Below are 18542 nucleotides of genomic sequence, written 5' to 3' on the forward strand. Positions count from 1 at the left end.
AAAGATTACCAAAAGGTTGGGTTAGGTAGCAAGATGTTTGTAGTTTAGGTGATTAAGAGTATTACACCTATTTACATTAAACAGATTCGGTTGCCTTCGTTTAATCTATAAATAAAAAAAATTAGAATACTTAATCTCATTATTATAATTTGCTCGAAGCATACCAATGATCGGGACCCAAGGTCGGAACCTAGGACATCGACGTTAGTGAGGTAGACTTTTCCTTCCTAATCCATTCTTATGAGCTAATACATTCCTACTTGCTTAATCGAATCCAGTCCTAGTGGCCAAATATAACCCTTATCACACAAGAACACATTATTTAAAGAAGTCCGCACACTTGCCCCACCCACCATGTTGATATCCGTCATCTAAATTGAATAAAATCAAAGAAAAATTAAGAAACGACGTGCGAAAGTAGAAAAGGGTGAGCATAATCATTTCCCTTACTTAACAAAGAGAGAAAATCCACCGGAACATGAAGAGTTACAAAGCCAATATACATTGTGCTACCTCATCAATCTAAATTAATTTCCATTGTAAAATAAAATCAAAGCCAATTTTCCATTTGGCTTTAAACAATGCAAATACAGAAAATACAATGCAAGACAAATGCTAAAACAATAAGAAGCAAAAAATAAATAAATCCAAGAACACAATTTGCAAATCACACAGAAGCCTCGATCCTTGGCTCAAATGAGAAGGCAGACAAGAACTTGATGGATTCACCATCCACAAAACATTTGGGCAATTCAATCCAATCATTGGCAGCCAAATCACACAGAACACAGCTTGAAATCTCGGCAGAGCTTAAGCAGATCAGTATCTGGTTACCGGCACCAACACAGTTTATGTCCACACTCTTGCCGTACCACTCGTGTGACATCGCCGGAGGCATTGCTGCGATTTGTTGCCACGATCGAGCTTCCTCATCGTAGCACCACACCCTGAGGTTCGTGCTTTCAAACAATTCTGAGAGAAGAACCACCAGCATTCTGCCTCCGCATTCTACCAAGTCGATGGAGTACTCGAAGAAGACGGGGAGTAGCCTGGGGTACTCGGAGAAGCACTTGGTGGTCAGGTTGCAGGCCACAACTGAGCCTGATGAACTGAGGAAATAGACCGTCTCCTCGCCCTTTTTGGAAGTGATTACGGATGAGTATTGCTTGGATGGGCTTCTTTGCATGTTGGTTGCCACTACATTTCCAGCCCTGCTAAGGAAGTAAACAGCACTGTCATCGGTTGAGTCGGATTCTGTAGAATCATCATCCTCGAAGTTTTTACGCAATGCAGTCTCTTCTTCCCAACAGGCAGTGCATGAGTTATACACTCGGAAGGACAAATTTGGAAGCTCGCCAAAGACAACAACAAGCTTGTAAGATGATTGATCATACTTGGGACTTGAGCTCATCACAATGGCATGGAATGTGAGATTTTGTAAGGATGGATCCAGCGGAGGGTGTTCGTTGCAAACCCCTGTCACAGGGTTGGATACAATGAAGTTGCCCTGTGAATTGCGGAAACAGATCAAGCCACCAGAAGCTGAAACAGGCATGGAATTGCAGTTGGATTTTGTCTGGAGGAGAGGCGGATGATTGAGTTTCTTCCAGCTTCTTTCAGCGGAGTCAAAGACAATAGACCGGTTAAGAAGGGGATCGACCATGAAAAACCAAGGATCCCGAGAAGGAATCTGAGAGCAGGCAAGCTTGAAACTGGGAGAAGATGCAACTGATTTCCATCTTTTGCATACCGAAGTAAGGCGGAAGAATGTAGATGTTGGTAGCCTCGAAAGCACCCTTTCAAGAAGGTCTTCGTTAACCTCATCCATATAAAATGTGTTTGAAAAGCCATCATCTTGTTCTTGGGATTTTCTCTTCCGATTCATCTTAAAAGCTGGGGAATTGTTGTGCTCCATCAACTAGAAATTAGTAATAAGACAACTGTAGTAACAAAAAAGGGAACGAAGCGTTACTTGTGAATTTATATCAAAGCTCGGAACAAATACATGAGGAATGTGATGGGAATCTAGCTATCAAATACTCATCAAAAGACGCCGGTACTTCAAACATCTACGAAAATGTTGTTCTTAACTGTTTTAGGACTCGTTTGGGACTAATTTTGAAGGAAGCAGTCTAACAAGTACTTCTGCTAGAAGGTTTATAAACATGTCGGAATTTTTATCAAAAGTTCTGAAGAAGGTGTTTCTACGGACCAAAAGCACTTTTGGTTTTTAGAAACCACTTTTAGCCATCCCAGCCCCTATCCCTCCGTTTCTATTTCCTATCTGCTGGTTATGTTGTTGATCAAACAATTCGTATGGCAACGAAGAAGTTGAAAAACAATCCAATCCATCGAGTAAAGATTCTGACTTTCTTTCGACATTATAAACAAAATTGCGAGGATAGAAATCACAGTACAGTGGAAAGCACTGACAAATAAGCATTGAGAAAAAGGTATGAACTGAGATTGTTGAAGCTAAAAAAGGATTGAAATTTGAAACCACCCATAAGAAAATGCATAATTTGGGACTCAAAAAAAACAGAATTTGGAAACGTAAAGTTCAAATTTTCAGACCCAAAGGATGAAATTGGACCGTTGGTATGTCCAGAAGCAACAGATCTCGCCACAAAGTCATAATATTTGCCCAAATCACAGTAGAAGAATCGTTGGACTTGGGAGTTAGTAGAAACAACGTTGTACCCATCAATCAAAATGTCACATTTAGACAGATTAACAGCAAAAATCCAATAAAATTGAGGCAGAAAAATGAACAAGAAGAAGACAAAAGAGAAGATGAACAGATAAAGAAAATGCACCTTCCCCTGCTGCGGCTGCTTCAGCGGCGGTGCTGCTGCTTCAAAGGTGGTGCTGCCGTGAGTTCCGAACGGAAGACAGTGAGAGCGATGGAGTGAGGTTGGTGGGTCTTCGTCCTCGTCTTTAAATTGGGCAGTGTTTGGGAGAAAAGAGAAAAGGAAAGAAAGGAAGGAGAAAAAGAGCTATGGAGGAAGGAAGGTGGGAAGGTTCGTGGGAAGCTCCTTTTGTAGGGGTTGACGACCACAAACACACGAGGGGTTGGTTGGTGGTTAGTTCTTCTTTCCGTTCAACCCAACATGTATTAAAGAGAGAGAGTAAATACACAGTGAGAAAGTAGAGAGAGTAGTCGACTCGGGCTCTCACAGCTCTTGGCTTTGGATTCCCGAGCCCCAGACAAAAATAGCTGCACTTGAGAGTAGATTTGGTATTGACCACAAAACAAGGGAAAAGGATCCGAGGGTCCTTTTTCTGGGGATTCAGTAGATTTCGTGATCATATTCGTTCATCGTACATTGTACGGTCAGAAATTATTTAAAATTTAAAATTATATATAAATAATACCTAACAAAAACTGACCGCACAATGTACGATAAACGAACATGATCACAGAATCCCCCAGATCCCCAGGAAAAGGATATGGCAAGGATCATTTTCCCAAAACAAGCATACCTATGCCTAAGGATTATATGAAGATATTCCAAGTAAATCACGAGGTACACGTAGCAGTTTTTAATTAGTCTGATAACTTGAGATATAAGCACAATGATATTTTAGGTATATATAATATATAACAATGCGTGATTGACTTAAAATATAAGTAACTCTTTATGGTGGCAAGAAAAATATCAATGTATGATTTCTTTATTAACAATCAAAAATATTATTTTGATGGTGTCTCAATCAAGCATTGGTATACACTAACGGTGGAGCTAAGAATTTACATAGGGGTTGACTGAAGTATTTATGTTGTAGTATGGAGTGAAATTCAGATGTTGACTTGAGAATAGGCTAAATTTATGTTCTGGATTTTTCCATAACATGCTTTTTTAACACCAAAATTATTTATCTTTCTACGTCCTTGAAATATGCAAAGCAATACTGAATACACTTTAAATTGGTCGTCTGTTTTTTTAATATTTTAAACACAAAAGAAAGAAAAAGAGCATCCAAGCATGGTTGCAAAGAAAGGCAAAACGACACGGTTGGGAAATACAATATATGCCAAGAATAATATTACGACATTGGCAAAGGCTCAAACTGCTTAAAGAGTTTGGCTTTGTCATTTTTCTGCTGCTGCTGCTGGAAGCTGACTTTTGCAGTTTGCAAAAGCAAAAGCACAAACTTGAGTGGTGCTTTTGGCTTCTGCATTTGCCTCGTTGAGGAATCTTGCTGCTCGTGAGCCTTCAAAGTCAATGGCCAGACCACATTCTTCGAGTCCCAGAAGCAAGCATTTTTCCAAACTAGAAATCAAGGAATAAAAGACAAAGCGGGCGAGAGAGAGAGAGAGAGAAAGCCGCTGATTACGTTTTATTTTTCACTTTTTTATCCTCTCTCTCTCTCTCTCTCTCTCTCTCCAAAATTCCTCCGAAGTCCAAGGCCTTCGAGCCCGGCTGCCATGCAGAGATCTCGATGCAGTCACTTCACCAAGCTCGGGTCTCCAAGTTGGCTTTGTTCTTTCACTGTTTTGGTAATTCAAGTTGGCATCTTTTTCCCCATCTGCTAGAAGGGATTATAAAATCTGAATGAACTTATTTAATATTCTAAAGATACGAACTTATCGCATGTTTGCGAGATTGTTTTAAACAGAGATTCCAGCCAGATCTTTTTCATCAAATCTTAAATTTCAAAAATCCGGATGCTTAGGATTTGGTGGAGTGAGATTCGGCTGGGATCTATGTCCGTTTTAAACAACGAAAAACGCTTGTATGTATATTTGTCAACAGAACTTAATAACACTTCAAGATCAAGGTCAATCACTTGCCACGTGCTTCAAGACACAAAACACTATTTTCAAATAAAATCTTTTTTAACAAAAATGCATATGAACATTAGTAAATCTTAGATGAGCTAAAATTCGAAATTGTAAGACAGCATTTTGCACGATTCGTGGTTCTTGAATAATATTAACTGAAAAATAAGGATACAAAGAAAAGAACTAGTCTTTCAGCTCTTTTTATGAATTTATGCATCCGACTACATTCTGTCACCTTAAATTACTAATGACTCTCCCAACTAAAATGTTAAATCGGAGGTCTCTGCAAATAATGAAACCCCGGACCAAAATTCCCAGCCTCGATCTTTTTCCTTTTGGCGACGACGAGGGGATTTAAAGAATTATGAACAAAATAATAATCGCTAAGAAATCCACCTTCCATTATTTAGCCGTCATCTACTTCTATTATGTGGATTCCTTTCCCATTCAGAATACCAGAATTCACAACCGGATAATCAGTTCCATTTGCATGAGTCGTCGGCCCATTGCTCCGGTAAATTTCAATGTCCTCTGCAGGGGATGAACTTAACTCACAATAATCGATATCCATATCTTGGGAATCGCCATTTTCAGCTTCACGACCTGAAGAAGAGAGATCCTTCTCGCAGCGCACTGATACATTGTCCGGAACAGCCCAACATGACTCACCATTAGATATATCCATACCAGCTGAAGCTGGAGTTGAATCACCTCTTATAGTATCCAAATCCAATTCACCAGCAGGGTCCTTCTCGCAGATAGAAATCTCCCTTGAAACAGATGGACGAGATGGGGAATTAACAGTACCATTTTCAACTATGCAAACCTCTTTTGAAACAGTTGGAAGTAATTTAAGCTTGAGATCCGCATTATCAGAATGTTCAATTGCAACCTCACCGTGGATTACAGCAGCTGAGTCTGTTGTACAGCTTGGAATCTGTGGCGGCAAACTTGTGTCAGATGGCACAGACCCAGAATTGTGTTTAGGATCTGCAGACTTGGCGACGGAACATTCAAGTTGTTTCTTTTGGCAAGGCTCTACTTCACCATTCGTCATTTCCTCCTTTTTCTTTGGAGGTTCGGTCCTTAGGCATGATGCTCGTGGCTGCACCCTGTGCAGAAACAGGAAACAAAAATTATTTTAAGAGTATCTCACATAATGCTTCTCACCCAAAATAAAATGTGCAAACTAGTTTGAACTAGGGTCCACAGTCACACATCGCATTCGTCTAAGCCACTATATACAATTTAATTTAGAACTTGAGAATGACACGTAAAAGTACACACACATATACGCACCTGCTATATAATAGCATATATGCTCCCTGGGAAAGTACCTCTTCCAAATTTACAGTCGCAACCTGTGAAAATCGCAAAATAAGAGAAGAAATTAGTTGCTTGGTTACAATGTGCATATGAAATAGAATTAGCAGAACCATTTTAAAGGTCTGCACTATGGAAGGCCATAACTATGAGAGGGAGAGAGAGATTCTCACCTTACTGTCGTCGATTTTGTACCAGTTTCCACTGAAATCCTTGGTATAACAGATATAGTGTCCAAAATATGAAGCATTTAGCATATCGATATGGACCACAACGGCATAAAGCTTATAGATATTTGTACTGTCTCCCGCTTCACTCATGTAGGGGTTAAGATCTAATGTTTCAGGAAATGTTACTCTCTTGTTAATTTTCCCAAACCGTCCACTCTGAAAAGTTTTGCCAACATAAAAATTTCAGGAATCGTCAGAGTAACGATAGATAAGTACAACTTCATTATCAATTACTTGAAATATAATATCAAATATATGTGTGTGTGTACATACGTTTTCAAGAAGAAAGCATCTGACAATGTCCCGGAAACACTTAGTGAACCAACTTAAAGATGATGTGTTATTAGTCACTAAAGATACAGTAATCCAGCATCAATACGAATCTGTAAATAACACAAAGAATTTCTAGATATGTACACAATGTAATTCCAACTGAAAACACCTAGCATCTAACGAGTTGGAAGAAAAGTTTTCATTATTGTGACATAAGAACTCTTGATAACGTTTCTAATTTATAGATTGATCCACTTTAACTGTGACATGAGCACCAGTTAACAAAGCAACATATAGAAAGAGTATAGCTGAAACCTGAAATCTCTTCAAGGCAATTGTGAGTATATTTGGAGCGCGTTTAACAGTAAGACGTTTCCAAGCCTTGACATAGTCATTGCACCTGTTAACAGAAACAATATATCTCAAACCTCATAGGAGACCATACAACAGAGAAGAAACTACACAATCCAGAACTGAAAAAGACAACGAATATAATAAATAGAATTGAAAAAGAAAAAGAAGAGATCATACCCATCGCATTTATACATATTATCGCCATCAAGCCACTCCTTGATGGTGAATTGATCTAGACACTCCTCCAATGATGAAGCATCCCCATGAATCTCAACAGTTAAATCCATCATATTTTCGTATTGATTTGATATATTTTCGCATTTTGTACAAATCACCTGAAAAATATTCCAAAACGAGAAAATGCATTAGAAGGGAACTGACAGGGGAAAAATAAGAATGGTATTAAACATCTTTTACCAAAAAAATATATTTATACCAGCTAACTGGCTCAGCTGTTCAATGAAAGAAAGAATAAATTAAACAAAACTCAATAGACTTGCTATTGAAAGCCCCAAAAGGGATGTAAAATTCAAAAACAGGCATATGCCATAGCCAAAGTTCGAAGGTTAGGCATGTTGACCAAGTAACGACACCAGAACCAAAAAGGTGAAGCACTACAACTTATCTAGATATAGAATATAAAACTGTTATGGCATTCCCTTTAACATATGTAATTTGACATGATTGTAAGCATCGGTCAAGCTGGCCACAAAAATTAAGAAATAATGACGTCAGAACTGAATTTACACTTCACCATAAGACGCATAACCTGAGATTGTAGCTGGCCACCAAATATATGTTGAATTAACGTTGTCTCTTGAGAGCTTGGATGCACAGCTTTCTCTCCACCAAACTCACCAAGACAGACAGACTGCATTCTATCAATGGCAAACCTACAAAACAATAAAATTCAACAACCATCATATACCACAAGAATTCAAAAAGATTGTTAACAATGTATTCAATAGAACACCCATTAGATAAATACAGAAACTAGATCAAGTGCAAGTAAAGAAACCTCATGAGTTCATGAGCATCCTCCTGCCTCCCATAGCCAAGATTACCACCAATATTTGGTAATCTAGAGATAATGTTGGTTGGTGAAAAGGACTGCAAACTTTGGCTTGCTCTTTGAAGATGGATTTGGAATTCACAAAGGAAGCACCAGTCTTCACGTATGCCTGAAAAACAAAGGAGAATAATTGTTTGATAAGTCAAGACTCGCTTAAGCACCTTTATCCTAAAAAAGTAGCACTGAATGGTTTTAAGAGTGTACATTCCCTCCGATGGCCCTTCTCTAACAAGTAGGCAACAAGCGGTCGAGTGGATGAAAGACACTGTAGAACCACATTGGCAAAGCAACTGCAAATAAAAGGGAAATTAGAAGCATATACAAAATCATAGGTAGTACAAGTATGATAGGAGCGTCAGTGAAAGTGTAAGTGCTTGCGGGCTAAAGGCGTGTATAAAGAATGAAGACATCTGTGGTAAAGTTTGCCGCTTGATCAAATGGAAGCACCCAATTAGTGGTATTAAAATGAACCGTAAAAAAGGGTAAAGAAAAACCTGTTTCCACAATTTAAGAGTCCGCAAGGAGGAAACCCTGGCTTGTCCCAATTAAAAAGTTCAACAAATTCATCATAGGAAAAAAGAATCTGAAAAGTATTAAGCATTTGTTAATACTTCTGTGTCAGATAAGAATTACAAAAAAAAACTGTAAGCAGCATTTCTTATGAAAAAAAAAAAAACTATTCACCTCTTTCGGCTTCTTGATACGCTTAGAGATTCCATGAGCAGGAACAAGTGCAAGTCCAGGGAATGTTTTGCCCCCAACACCAGAAGTTTTAAATCTCCTATTACTCAATGTGTTCTGAGCTGAATTCACTCTGCCAGATGGTTGAAAGTCCTTGCATTCTGTCTTATGCCCCAACTTCCAATGTTTTTCTTGGCATTTCGATGAGCTGAAAAATAACAAAGGTTATAACAATTTTTTTACGGAAGAATATAGGCTTACCACTGTCTGGAAAACATTCACCATCTTACAAGTATTGAATTCAAAACACCAAATGACTACTTTTACAACATTAGATTGATACCACCAAATCACCCATTCAGCAAAGTTCCAACATCTCAATTGCTACTTCATATATCTCCTGTAAACAACCCCATATATCATTGCAAGTATCAACACCGAAAAAAAGTTATCCACGTTAGGGATCAATCCCAAGCCTAAACATAGGATGCTTGCAACATATTGACAGCCAGCATAACACTGAACCACACGAATCAAATAGCCTAGTTGGGATGAAAGCCTAACTAAAAAGCAGTTTAGAAATAACTGTTGCGAGACAACATGATTAACAGAAATAACTAACTGTATTATATTCGACAACGTATAAATTTCACCAAAGACTAAAACTTCGCCCCCAATTCATTAAATTACCAATACTTACGAAACTAAAATCACCATAATTGAGTGCCAAGACGCAACTTTTACATTAAATGATTAAAGCAGCACATAAATTCACTACAAAAATTAACAAATTAATTGAAGAACAATACCAGTATCTAACGGCCTTGCAGCGAGAGCACCTCCTGGAACCGGAATTCCCACAGACGACACAAACCGGATCCTCCATGAGCGCTCCCAGAATTGGGGTCCGATCACCACCGTCACCTCCTCCCTCGAAGCTGGCGTCGACCTCAAAGTACTTCGAGGCCGTGTTCTTCACCAGGTGCAGCAAACAGAAGGCGATTATAAACACCGAAAATATGAAGTGCAGGAACCAATTCAGATCCAAGCTCACTCCCGCGACATGCATCTACGCCTCCCCAGCTTTGATCTCAGATTCCTCCGCAACCTCAATTCTTCTCATCGATAATTTATCCAGTAATCGATGCAATTCAGTGAATTCACAGCTTGATTTGGGGATTTTCTCGCAATTTCGTTCTCACTTCGCCCAAACGGAAATTAGTTTTTTTATTTTTTTATTTTAGCAGCGGAGAGAGAGAAAGGGGTAGAAATTAGGGTTTTAAAATCATTGATAATTTGAGAGTGTTAGAGGAGACAAAGGCAGCTGCTTATTTTATGGAGGGAGAGGGATAGGGAGAAGGAGAGAGAGAGAGAGAGCTGCTTTTCTTTCCCTTTCTTTGTTTCCTGTTCCTCTAACTTCGGGGTTACGTTAACAATTTGAAGAAAATTATAAAATTTTCAAAATTTGAAGGGTAAGTTACATAGAACTATTTTTATTATTGGGTCATTAACAGTTTTATATTTCGTCTTTAAAAAGTTTCAATGTCATACCTTATCTTCGAATTTGTTGCAATGTCATACCTTTAGTCAGTTGTCTGTCAATTTATCTGTTAAGTGCTGACGTGGCTTGGAACGGAACCCATTTTCTATTAAAAAATTAATAAAATGATAATTTACCCTAAAAATATATATAAAAAAAAAAAAAACCAATCATCTTCCCCGACCCCTTCCCCTTCCCTACAACCCAAATCCAAAACCACTCCCACCTCTCCTCCGCCACCTCTTCGACTCCCCCTCCCTCCGTTCCACCAAATCTCTACCTCTCATGGGCTCGAACCCGACCCGATCCCCCTTGTCTTCTCCTTCGCAACCACCTCCCTGACCCGATCCCACTCTCTCTCTCTCTCATCTCTCTCTTCCATAAACCCTAAAAAGCAAACCCCCAAACTCTTCATCTCCTGACCCGCCTCGACCGCACATCGCCAACGCCGAGATTTTGATCAAGAGCGGCGGGTGTGCTGAAGAATTTGGCTGGGTTTGCCGAGAATCAAAATATTCTAGGTTTTTTTTTTTTTTTTTCAAAATTTGTTTGTTTCTGGGGAGAGATGAGAATAATGGGGGAGTAGGATGAGTGGTCGGGGAGGGTGAGGGATGTTGGCACGGGTGGGATCTGGGTTTGGGGTGGTTCTAGTTTTGGGTTGGGGGAAGACGGGAGCGGGGAAAATTTTTTATGGGGATAGGGGGTGATGGGTTTGTAGGGAGGGACGGAGATGAACGGAGGGAGGGGGAGTCGAAGAGGTGGGAGTGGTTTTGGATTTGGGTTGCAGGGAAGGGGAAGGGGTCAGGGAAGATGATTGGGGTTTTTTTTTTTTTAAGGGTAAATTATTATTTTATTAATTTTTAATAAAAAGTGGATCATGTCTCAAGCCACGTCAATATTTAACAGAAGAATTGACAGACAATTAACGGAATGTATGACATTGCAACAAATTCGAATATAAGGTATGATATTGAAACTTTTTAAAGACAAGGTATGAAACTGTTAATAATCCAATAATTAAGGTAGTTATGTGTAATTTACCCAAAAATTAAAAAGATGAAAACTTTATTTATTTATTCCACCCAATGAAGAATAAAGTTAAAGAAACTTTAAATTTTCTCTTTCTTTTCTTGAATCATCTTTCTAGAAGAGAGAGAGAGAGAGAGATAGAGAGAGCATGAGTAAATGTTGAGAGCATTTTTCTTAACCAGCATAAATTTTAGTATATGTTTATTATACATTTAATTATTTTTCACATGTCATTTCATTTAACTTTGGTTAATTTTTTTCAAAATTGAAAATATAACATTTAATGTGAAAGTTAACTAGAATTAAGTGAAAGTACACATGACAAATGAATAGGTGTACAGTAAGAGCATACATTACAGTTATGGTGTCAGTAAAAAAAAATTTCTAAAAATAAAAAAAAATTGGAAGATGTTATTTTATTAGTCTTTTTAATCACACAGCTTGTTCGATCATTTAATATTTTAATTATGCGGTGTGTTTGACCTTTTAATAATCATGATCACATTAACACTTAGCGACTGCTAACATGTTGTTCATGATGCTAATGCTATTAATATTTTGATAAATTTAATAAAAAATTCTAATAAAAACATGCCTAAAACAAAGATCGATATTTATGATTGTTGAATCCGTAAAGTATCAATTGATGAAGGATTCATTGGTCATGAATTTCGATCGATGAACTAGACGAACTCTAACTTGATTACTCGTCGTGGACATTTAGGTTTGAACATTGGTGCGTCTTGGGGACTTGCCATTAGAAGGCATGTATTCACTGTTCATCAAGCAAAAGAAATGGATTCATTGTCTCACTTTTCAGCTTTTTACAAATATGGCAAAAAGCAAAGGGGAATGATGAAACCTTTGATTGAATAATTGCGTTGAGGGTTACCTTTGATTGAATAATTGCGTTGGGGGTTCAAGTAGTAGATGCTGCCAGCGCCAAACATCCATCCAGACAGTTTCCTTTTGTTGGATATGATTAAGAAGTTTTATGCAGTAATTAAAAAAAATTAATAAGCCAACAGGGTTAGTTAAGTTAATAAATATCGTTATTTTTAACAGACCACAACTTAAGTTTGAATTTTACTGCTGATAATCCTTCTTGGTAGGCGGTATGTAAAAACTAAAAAAGAAAAGAAGATCTCATCTATTAGTCCTCAAAAAAAACTGTAGTGTACCCTGGCTATGAGATTGGGAAGCCTCCGTTAGCAGAAAAAATAATATGAATAAGAGAGAGTATTGATATAAGGAAGTTGGAAAGAAAACTATAAAGTAGGTGGAAAAGTATGATTAATTTAATTCATTTGGCAGAAAAAAACAAAGTAATTGATCATAATCAATAATCAGACACATGAAAATCCAGCCAACAACAATTGGACACGCATGAAATACCGAACTAAAAATATGCCAGTAAACAAAAATACTACTTTTATCAATCTCTTTAATAAAGATAGGACCTACATATGTCGGCGAATCCTATTTTTAGTAAAGAAATGATATAAATAGGTGGTAAGTATAACATTACTCATTAATAAAACCTAACACCTCATCAATTTTGTATAACCAATATTCGAGAAAACTTTACATGCAACATGTGTCTCATGTATATGTCATGTGTTATAGACATAATATTATGGTACACCCAATCTCAAATGCAATATATTATAATTGTGGAATAATGTCATTATTCAAAAGTTCTAGGATGCTTTGGAGTATGAAATACTGTGGTTGTTTAAACTGTTTCATATTCTGAAGTATCGTAAAAAATATCTTTCATTATCATTTTAGTAAGTTATTAAACCAAAGAACGCGAAGCTTTGTATTGTGAATTGATAACGATTTGTGTGGTTGCTGTTAGTCTCAGGTTTTGCAGAAGAGCAACTCCGATTGTAACCTCAAAAAACTGACTAACAGACACAGAGAAAATGATGCTAGAATTAAATAAGAAATTATAAAATTCACTCGCCTTGTTAATAATTTTCTTTTTACCTCAAGTGCACATGCATGGTTCTCTCTCTCTCTCTCTCTCTCTCTGGTTCAATACCAGTGAAGGCTTTTTGAGCAAATCAGTTAAAACTCTGTTCTTCTTCAGAAGGTATCCAATTTTGCTTCTGTCGCACTCGCACAAAACGAAAGGTCAGCTTATAATTCCCATGATCTTATCATGCACTTTTGCTTTCACTCAGAAATTTAATCACTTTTGGAACTTGCTGTTGATGATTTATGAAACAACACAATTCATTGAACAATATATGCATTTTATGTTTACAACGACATACTTTTCGTGCCACTAATTATTATTAGTTTCAACATTGAACATTGCAATAGATCGGGTTAAAACTTACACGGTACCAGATCCATATATAAAGTGTGTAGACGATGAAACATATTATGATCAAGAAGATTGTGGTATGTTTTCTTTGTTACTAGTCTCTCCGCTCATGCCCATGCGCATGCGAGAGGCCTCCATAAAGATGGATTGCTTTAATTGGTTTTTTGTTCAACATTGTTATTTTGTAAGAGATTGTTTTATAAATTGTTTACGCGTGGGTAACACTTTAGAATCCGTTGTAGCACAACTCACAACGGAAAGCTATTTAATCCCGACTCCATATTGGGCCGTCTTATACTTTTCTGGGTTCATCATCCATATTTAGCAAGTTTGTCACTGGACTGTGGGCCTGTGGGTTTGGGTAAGAGCTTTGTTTGAGGAATTGTGATTAGTCTTGGACACCAAATACCTGGCTCAATATAAAAGTAAGAAAATCCTAAAAGATTAATTCATTTTGGGTGGAAGAACAGCAGGTTTTTTTTTTTTTTTTTTTTTTTTTGGGTATAAAGAGAACAATTATATTTTTTTGGTTGAAAGTTTTTATATTTAATAATTTCTTTTGGTTATAGCTTTATTTTTGTTTCATATGGAAAGGGAAACGATCCAAAATTAAAGGCTCTCTTCCTTTCTATTTTTCATTGATAGTGCTTCATTATAAGAAGGGTGGTGCTATCTACATACTATTTTTATTTTTTGTGCATTCCATTTAATTTTCGACAATCGGATAACCTATGATGGGGTGTTAAGGAGATGAGTTCTCTCTAAACATTTTTACGCGTAGACGACGGCGTAAAAAACTCTAAAAAATAAACCCAATTATGTTATGTGGATTGAGAGAAATAGAAGTATATGAATTAAACATAATTAAGCTAAGAGCACATGCTGCTCTCTAACTTGTCACACATTAAGAAATATGTACACACACACATATATATATACACACACACACACGCATGTTGGTTCAAATGGGTGCAAAAACACTTTCAAATGAAACTATGAAACCGACATGCATTTTATCTTCTTCCTTGCCCATAGATTCACCTTTTTTTACATTTCCATGGCTAAAGGTAGATTAATTAGCAATTTAGTAGGGTTTGGTTGCGGGGAGCTAAGTAAGAAAACCCGGAGTGGTGTTGTCCACCTTTTTATCTTCTTCTTCATATGTAACAAAAAAATTATTGATTAATTAATCATAATTATGATGACTAATATTATTATTTTGTTTAATCGTGTTAATTTGGGTAATTTATCAAATTTAAGAGCAGGAACTTGATAGTTCATTTTGTCGGAAGTTGTCAGTGATCCTATTAATTAATGACAAATACATCCAAGGTTGTTAACAATACTAAGTAGGGTTAGCTAGCTCCGGACTTTGTGGATTGTGTTTGTTCTTGGTGTTTTCTAGATTTCCTCTTCCTAAGTTCCCAAATCCGGGAGTGGGAGATCATACATCACAATTCATCATTGATTTCATCCTCCCGTTGTTGAATAGTACTTGTAAGGTTAATCGTTTCTCGATCTTTGTCTTTTTGACGTTTTACTTAACTCTTTGATGTGATGTCAGATAATGAAAATGCGACCACCTGTTTATAAATTGATATAAGAACGTTGAGAAAATAGTTGAATTTTAAAACAATTGATGCGAATGGTACTCGATCTTTTCCTTTTCATACGTTTTACTTAACTCTCTAGTATGATGTCAAACCATAAAAATGCAACACTTATATTAAACTCACTCTACGTAACAAAGTTGAGGAAGATAGTTGAATTTAAAAACCGTTGATAGATTTAGTATTACTCGTTTGCTCATCTTAAGACAGTGGCGGAGTCGTCACGAGATCATTGGTTGCTCTTGACTCCAACAACTTCAGAAACCTCATGTATATTTGTTTGTGTATTGTATTTGACCCCTATAGACATAAGGCAACTAAATTCCAACCTTCTTCTCATACTTCTTCTATTTTCTTCTATCATTCTTGTCATCCTTATTATCTCTTCTTGTGTGTGATTCTATTGTATGCATTATGTGCTCGATAAAATACTTTAGTTGACAAGTCTTGGCAATCTTCAATATTACTTCACAGTATATTGCAACCACCATCGACAAACCTCTATAAATAATAATAGTTCGACATATGTTGGTATAAACTTTCAACATATGTTGGTAGAAATTGACAAGTATCTGCAAGATGCTTGATGAAATAGCCTAATAAAACTTTTTTTATTGATATTATGAATTATTTAAAAATCCTCACTCCGTTGTTGAGATTCCATATATATATAACTCAAAAAAGCCACTTTCCCTTACCATCTTTCTTTTTTAGATTAGAATATGCTTGTCATCGTTTTTTTTTTCATTCTTTGGTGCATGGCACATTCGACTTCACAAATCCAACTACACAATCGTTGACCCCCATTGAATTCGAACCCTAACAACTCTCTTATCTCTAACTACAATATCTAATTATTGTGGTCTTTTTCGACAAAAAAATTATCGTGGTCCTTGCTTTAGTGGGATATTATTAATATTTAACGAAAATATAAAGAATTCAAAAAGGTGAATAAATGTCAATTTGCATCAGCAATGCAATATTTTTTTATTTTATATTGGAAAATTTGCAGTAGCAACTAGCAAAGCTGGTTTTATACTGAGAATTGAGAGATAATGGATTAGATTAGCTAGCTGTCTCGAAAAAGTGCGCACTAAGTGGGAAAGCATGCGGGTCCCGCACTCTGCGTGGCCAATTTGCTGGCTGCAGTAGCATGAAAGTGTGGAGCCCCCGTCCGGCAGGCAGCTGAATGCTGATGGAGTCTGAGGCGAACAGAAAAACTGTTTGTTTATCTGCATGGATCCAAGATAAAACGAAATCTCGTACTGTCTCAATATGCATGGCATAACAAGTACGAATTTTTGCTAATGTCAATCGTTCATTTTATGTTTGTAACTAATTTTTAGTCGTTAACAAAATGTGTTCTAAAATTTTCATGGAATTTGTAGTCATAACTTGTTAACTCACGCATATTAGCATGCTACTTAATGTATATTTACTAATTAAGGTCAGTTGTAGCCATTATCCATTACATACCATTAACAACATGCGCTTCTAGTTTGTATGTAAATCAACAGTTCATTCGCGCACATTACCAAATTGATTATAATAATGAAATTTTTTTAGTATGTTAGGAACACGATCCGATATATCAATTTTTATAATACAATTTGTTGAATTTTTCTTTTTTAAATTTTCAACCAATTGTATTATTATAATTAATGTATCAGACAATGTTTTCCGACACATTATATATCTCTTTATAACAAACGCAAATTCATTGCATGGGACCTATCACGTATTGCTTGTTGTGGAGGGAATTATATATGAAATGATGAAACTAGGTTTAGGAATCAAACAATATGTGTTACATGCATGTGTGTGAATTTCACAGTTAACTTTTGACCGACGTTACCTTGCAGAGGAGGACATGTGGCGCTGAATTGTTGGTTAAACCTGGCTAATTCTAATTGGCACCAAAATTTATGGTGGATTGCATGTTGGGGTTAGAGCAGTCACCCATGATGCAGTTGAATATTGTGTATTTTATTCACATCACATGTTTTGGTCTGTGCTTATGTACGTATTATATGAGCACCACCCTTCCCCCGATTAGATATTATCTAATTGTTGCAGAGATAACGGACCCCAAGTCACTTGCCATAGAAAAACAATGAATGAAAACCCTAAAAAGATGTCAAAGCAGATTAAAAAAGGATGATCCTAAATTAATAAGATTTTACGTTTTGTGAGAGTTGAAGAGGGAACGTCTATCATATTTGGCCTTATTCTTGTTTTTACAAAGAGATTTTTTCACAACTCAAACTCGTGACCTTTTGATCATAAAGAAACAACATTTCAGTTGCCTTCCATTGTGCCAAGGTCGGCCTTAAGAAAATGTCAATGCAGATTAATTACATTAGTATTTTGTTAAATAAGTTTCTAATGATCTACTCAAAACAAAAAAATAACCCTAAAACGCTCTAATCATCTTAACCTTCAATTTAAAATATAATAACACTAATACCGTCATCATATTGTAACTAGTTTTTGTAAGAAAGTTTTATGTACATAGTGATAGTAGTTCAATATCCTATTGGATAAGACATTGAGTTTTCATCATGGTTTTTGGGTTCGAAGCTCCCCCTCTTCTAAACTATAGTGGGAGTTTTGAACACAAAACGCATGGAGAGAAACGTAAAAATCCAACATAGGATATTTGACTACATGCGAATCCTCCCACTCCCCTTAATTATAATAAATCAAAAAAAATAATGTACATAATGTACTGCTTTATATATGTTATAATAAGAATAAATGACATATGTAAATGAATAAATGACATTTATAATAAGAATAAATGACATATGTAAATGAAAAATAATCCAACTACAACGAAACATTACTTTATTTTGGTTGACCCTCCCACGTCCTGTTTCTTCAATAAGGTTCATTATCCTTAAAAAGATCTAACCTTTGTTTTGTCTTTTGAAAACAAAGCAAAAGCGAAATTAAGTCTTAAACCACAAATAAGACCACCAATTAATTAACTAATCCAAGCATAAAAGCTTGGTTTATAAATAAGAAGATTCCACTCCTTTTTACCCTCCGCTTTCCTCTGTATTATTCACTGTATTTTCATTTTTTTCAAATTATTTTCATAATTTTTTTTATATACTTTTTTTTTCCAGAATATTTTAAAATTTGATGCATAAAAAATTAAAATTCAGATCAGTGATAGACACAGCAGAAAATTTTCATTGTGACCGGAACACGAGTGATATACCACTTGTTTTTATATAAGTGGTGGAAAATTTATTTTTTAAGTTATTAATTTTTTAACACACACGTCTTACCATTTGTATAATG

The 18542-nt window shown here is 36.3% G+C and overlaps 2 protein-coding genes across 2 annotated transcripts; both read right to left on the bottom strand.

Annotated features, from left to right (window-relative positions):
- Positions 1 to 418: 418 nt before the first annotated feature.
- LOC137717534 (F-box only protein 13) lies at positions 419 to 3231 on the bottom strand. The gene is made up of 2 exons (XM_068456932.2): positions 2817 to 3231; positions 419 to 1940 (listed from the first exon to the last, which is right to left on the bottom strand). The coding sequence occupies exon 2, from the start codon at positions 1913 to 1915 to the stop codon at positions 668 to 670; it is 1248 nt and encodes a 415-aa protein (XP_068313033.2). The 5' UTR covers positions 1916 to 1940; positions 2817 to 3231; the 3' UTR covers positions 419 to 667.
- Positions 3232 to 4907: 1676 nt separating this feature from the next.
- LOC137737273 (ubiquitin carboxyl-terminal hydrolase 18) lies at positions 4908 to 10139 on the bottom strand. Its single transcript, XM_068476713.2, has 11 exons — positions 9529 to 10139; positions 8723 to 8927; positions 8533 to 8621; positions 8243 to 8328; positions 7985 to 8147; positions 7736 to 7859; positions 7144 to 7301; positions 6928 to 7012; positions 6283 to 6495; positions 6086 to 6147; positions 4908 to 5898 (listed from the first exon to the last, which is right to left on the bottom strand). The coding sequence occupies exons 1-11, from the start codon at positions 9786 to 9788 to the stop codon at positions 5193 to 5195; spliced, it is 2151 nt and encodes a 716-aa protein (XP_068332814.2). The 5' UTR covers positions 9789 to 10139; the 3' UTR covers positions 4908 to 5192.
- Positions 10140 to 18542: the final 8403 nt, after the last annotated feature.

This window comes from Pyrus communis, chromosome 15 (genome assembly GCF_041283825.1).
Source record: "Pyrus communis isolate YQ-2024b chromosome 15, ASM4128382v1, whole genome shotgun sequence".
Lineage (NCBI taxonomy): Eukaryota > Viridiplantae > Streptophyta > Magnoliopsida > Rosales > Rosaceae > Pyrus > Pyrus communis.

Coding starts and splice junctions, on each gene's coding strand:
- LOC137717534 (XM_068456932.2), bottom strand. CDS start 1,915: ATGGAGCACAACAATTCCCCAGCTTTTAAGATGAATCGGAAGAGAAAA.
- LOC137737273 (XM_068476713.2), bottom strand. CDS start 9,788: ATGCATGTCGCGGGAGTGAGCTTGGATCTGAATTGGTTCCTGCACTTC. Junction 8,928..9,528: donor TGCAAGGCCGTTAGATACTG/GTATTGTTCTTC, acceptor GTTATTTTTCAG/CTCATCGAAATGCCAAGAAA. Junction 7,302..7,735: donor GTGGCCAGCTACAATCTCAG/GTTATGCGTCTT, acceptor AATATTTTTCAG/GTGATTTGTACAAAATGCGA.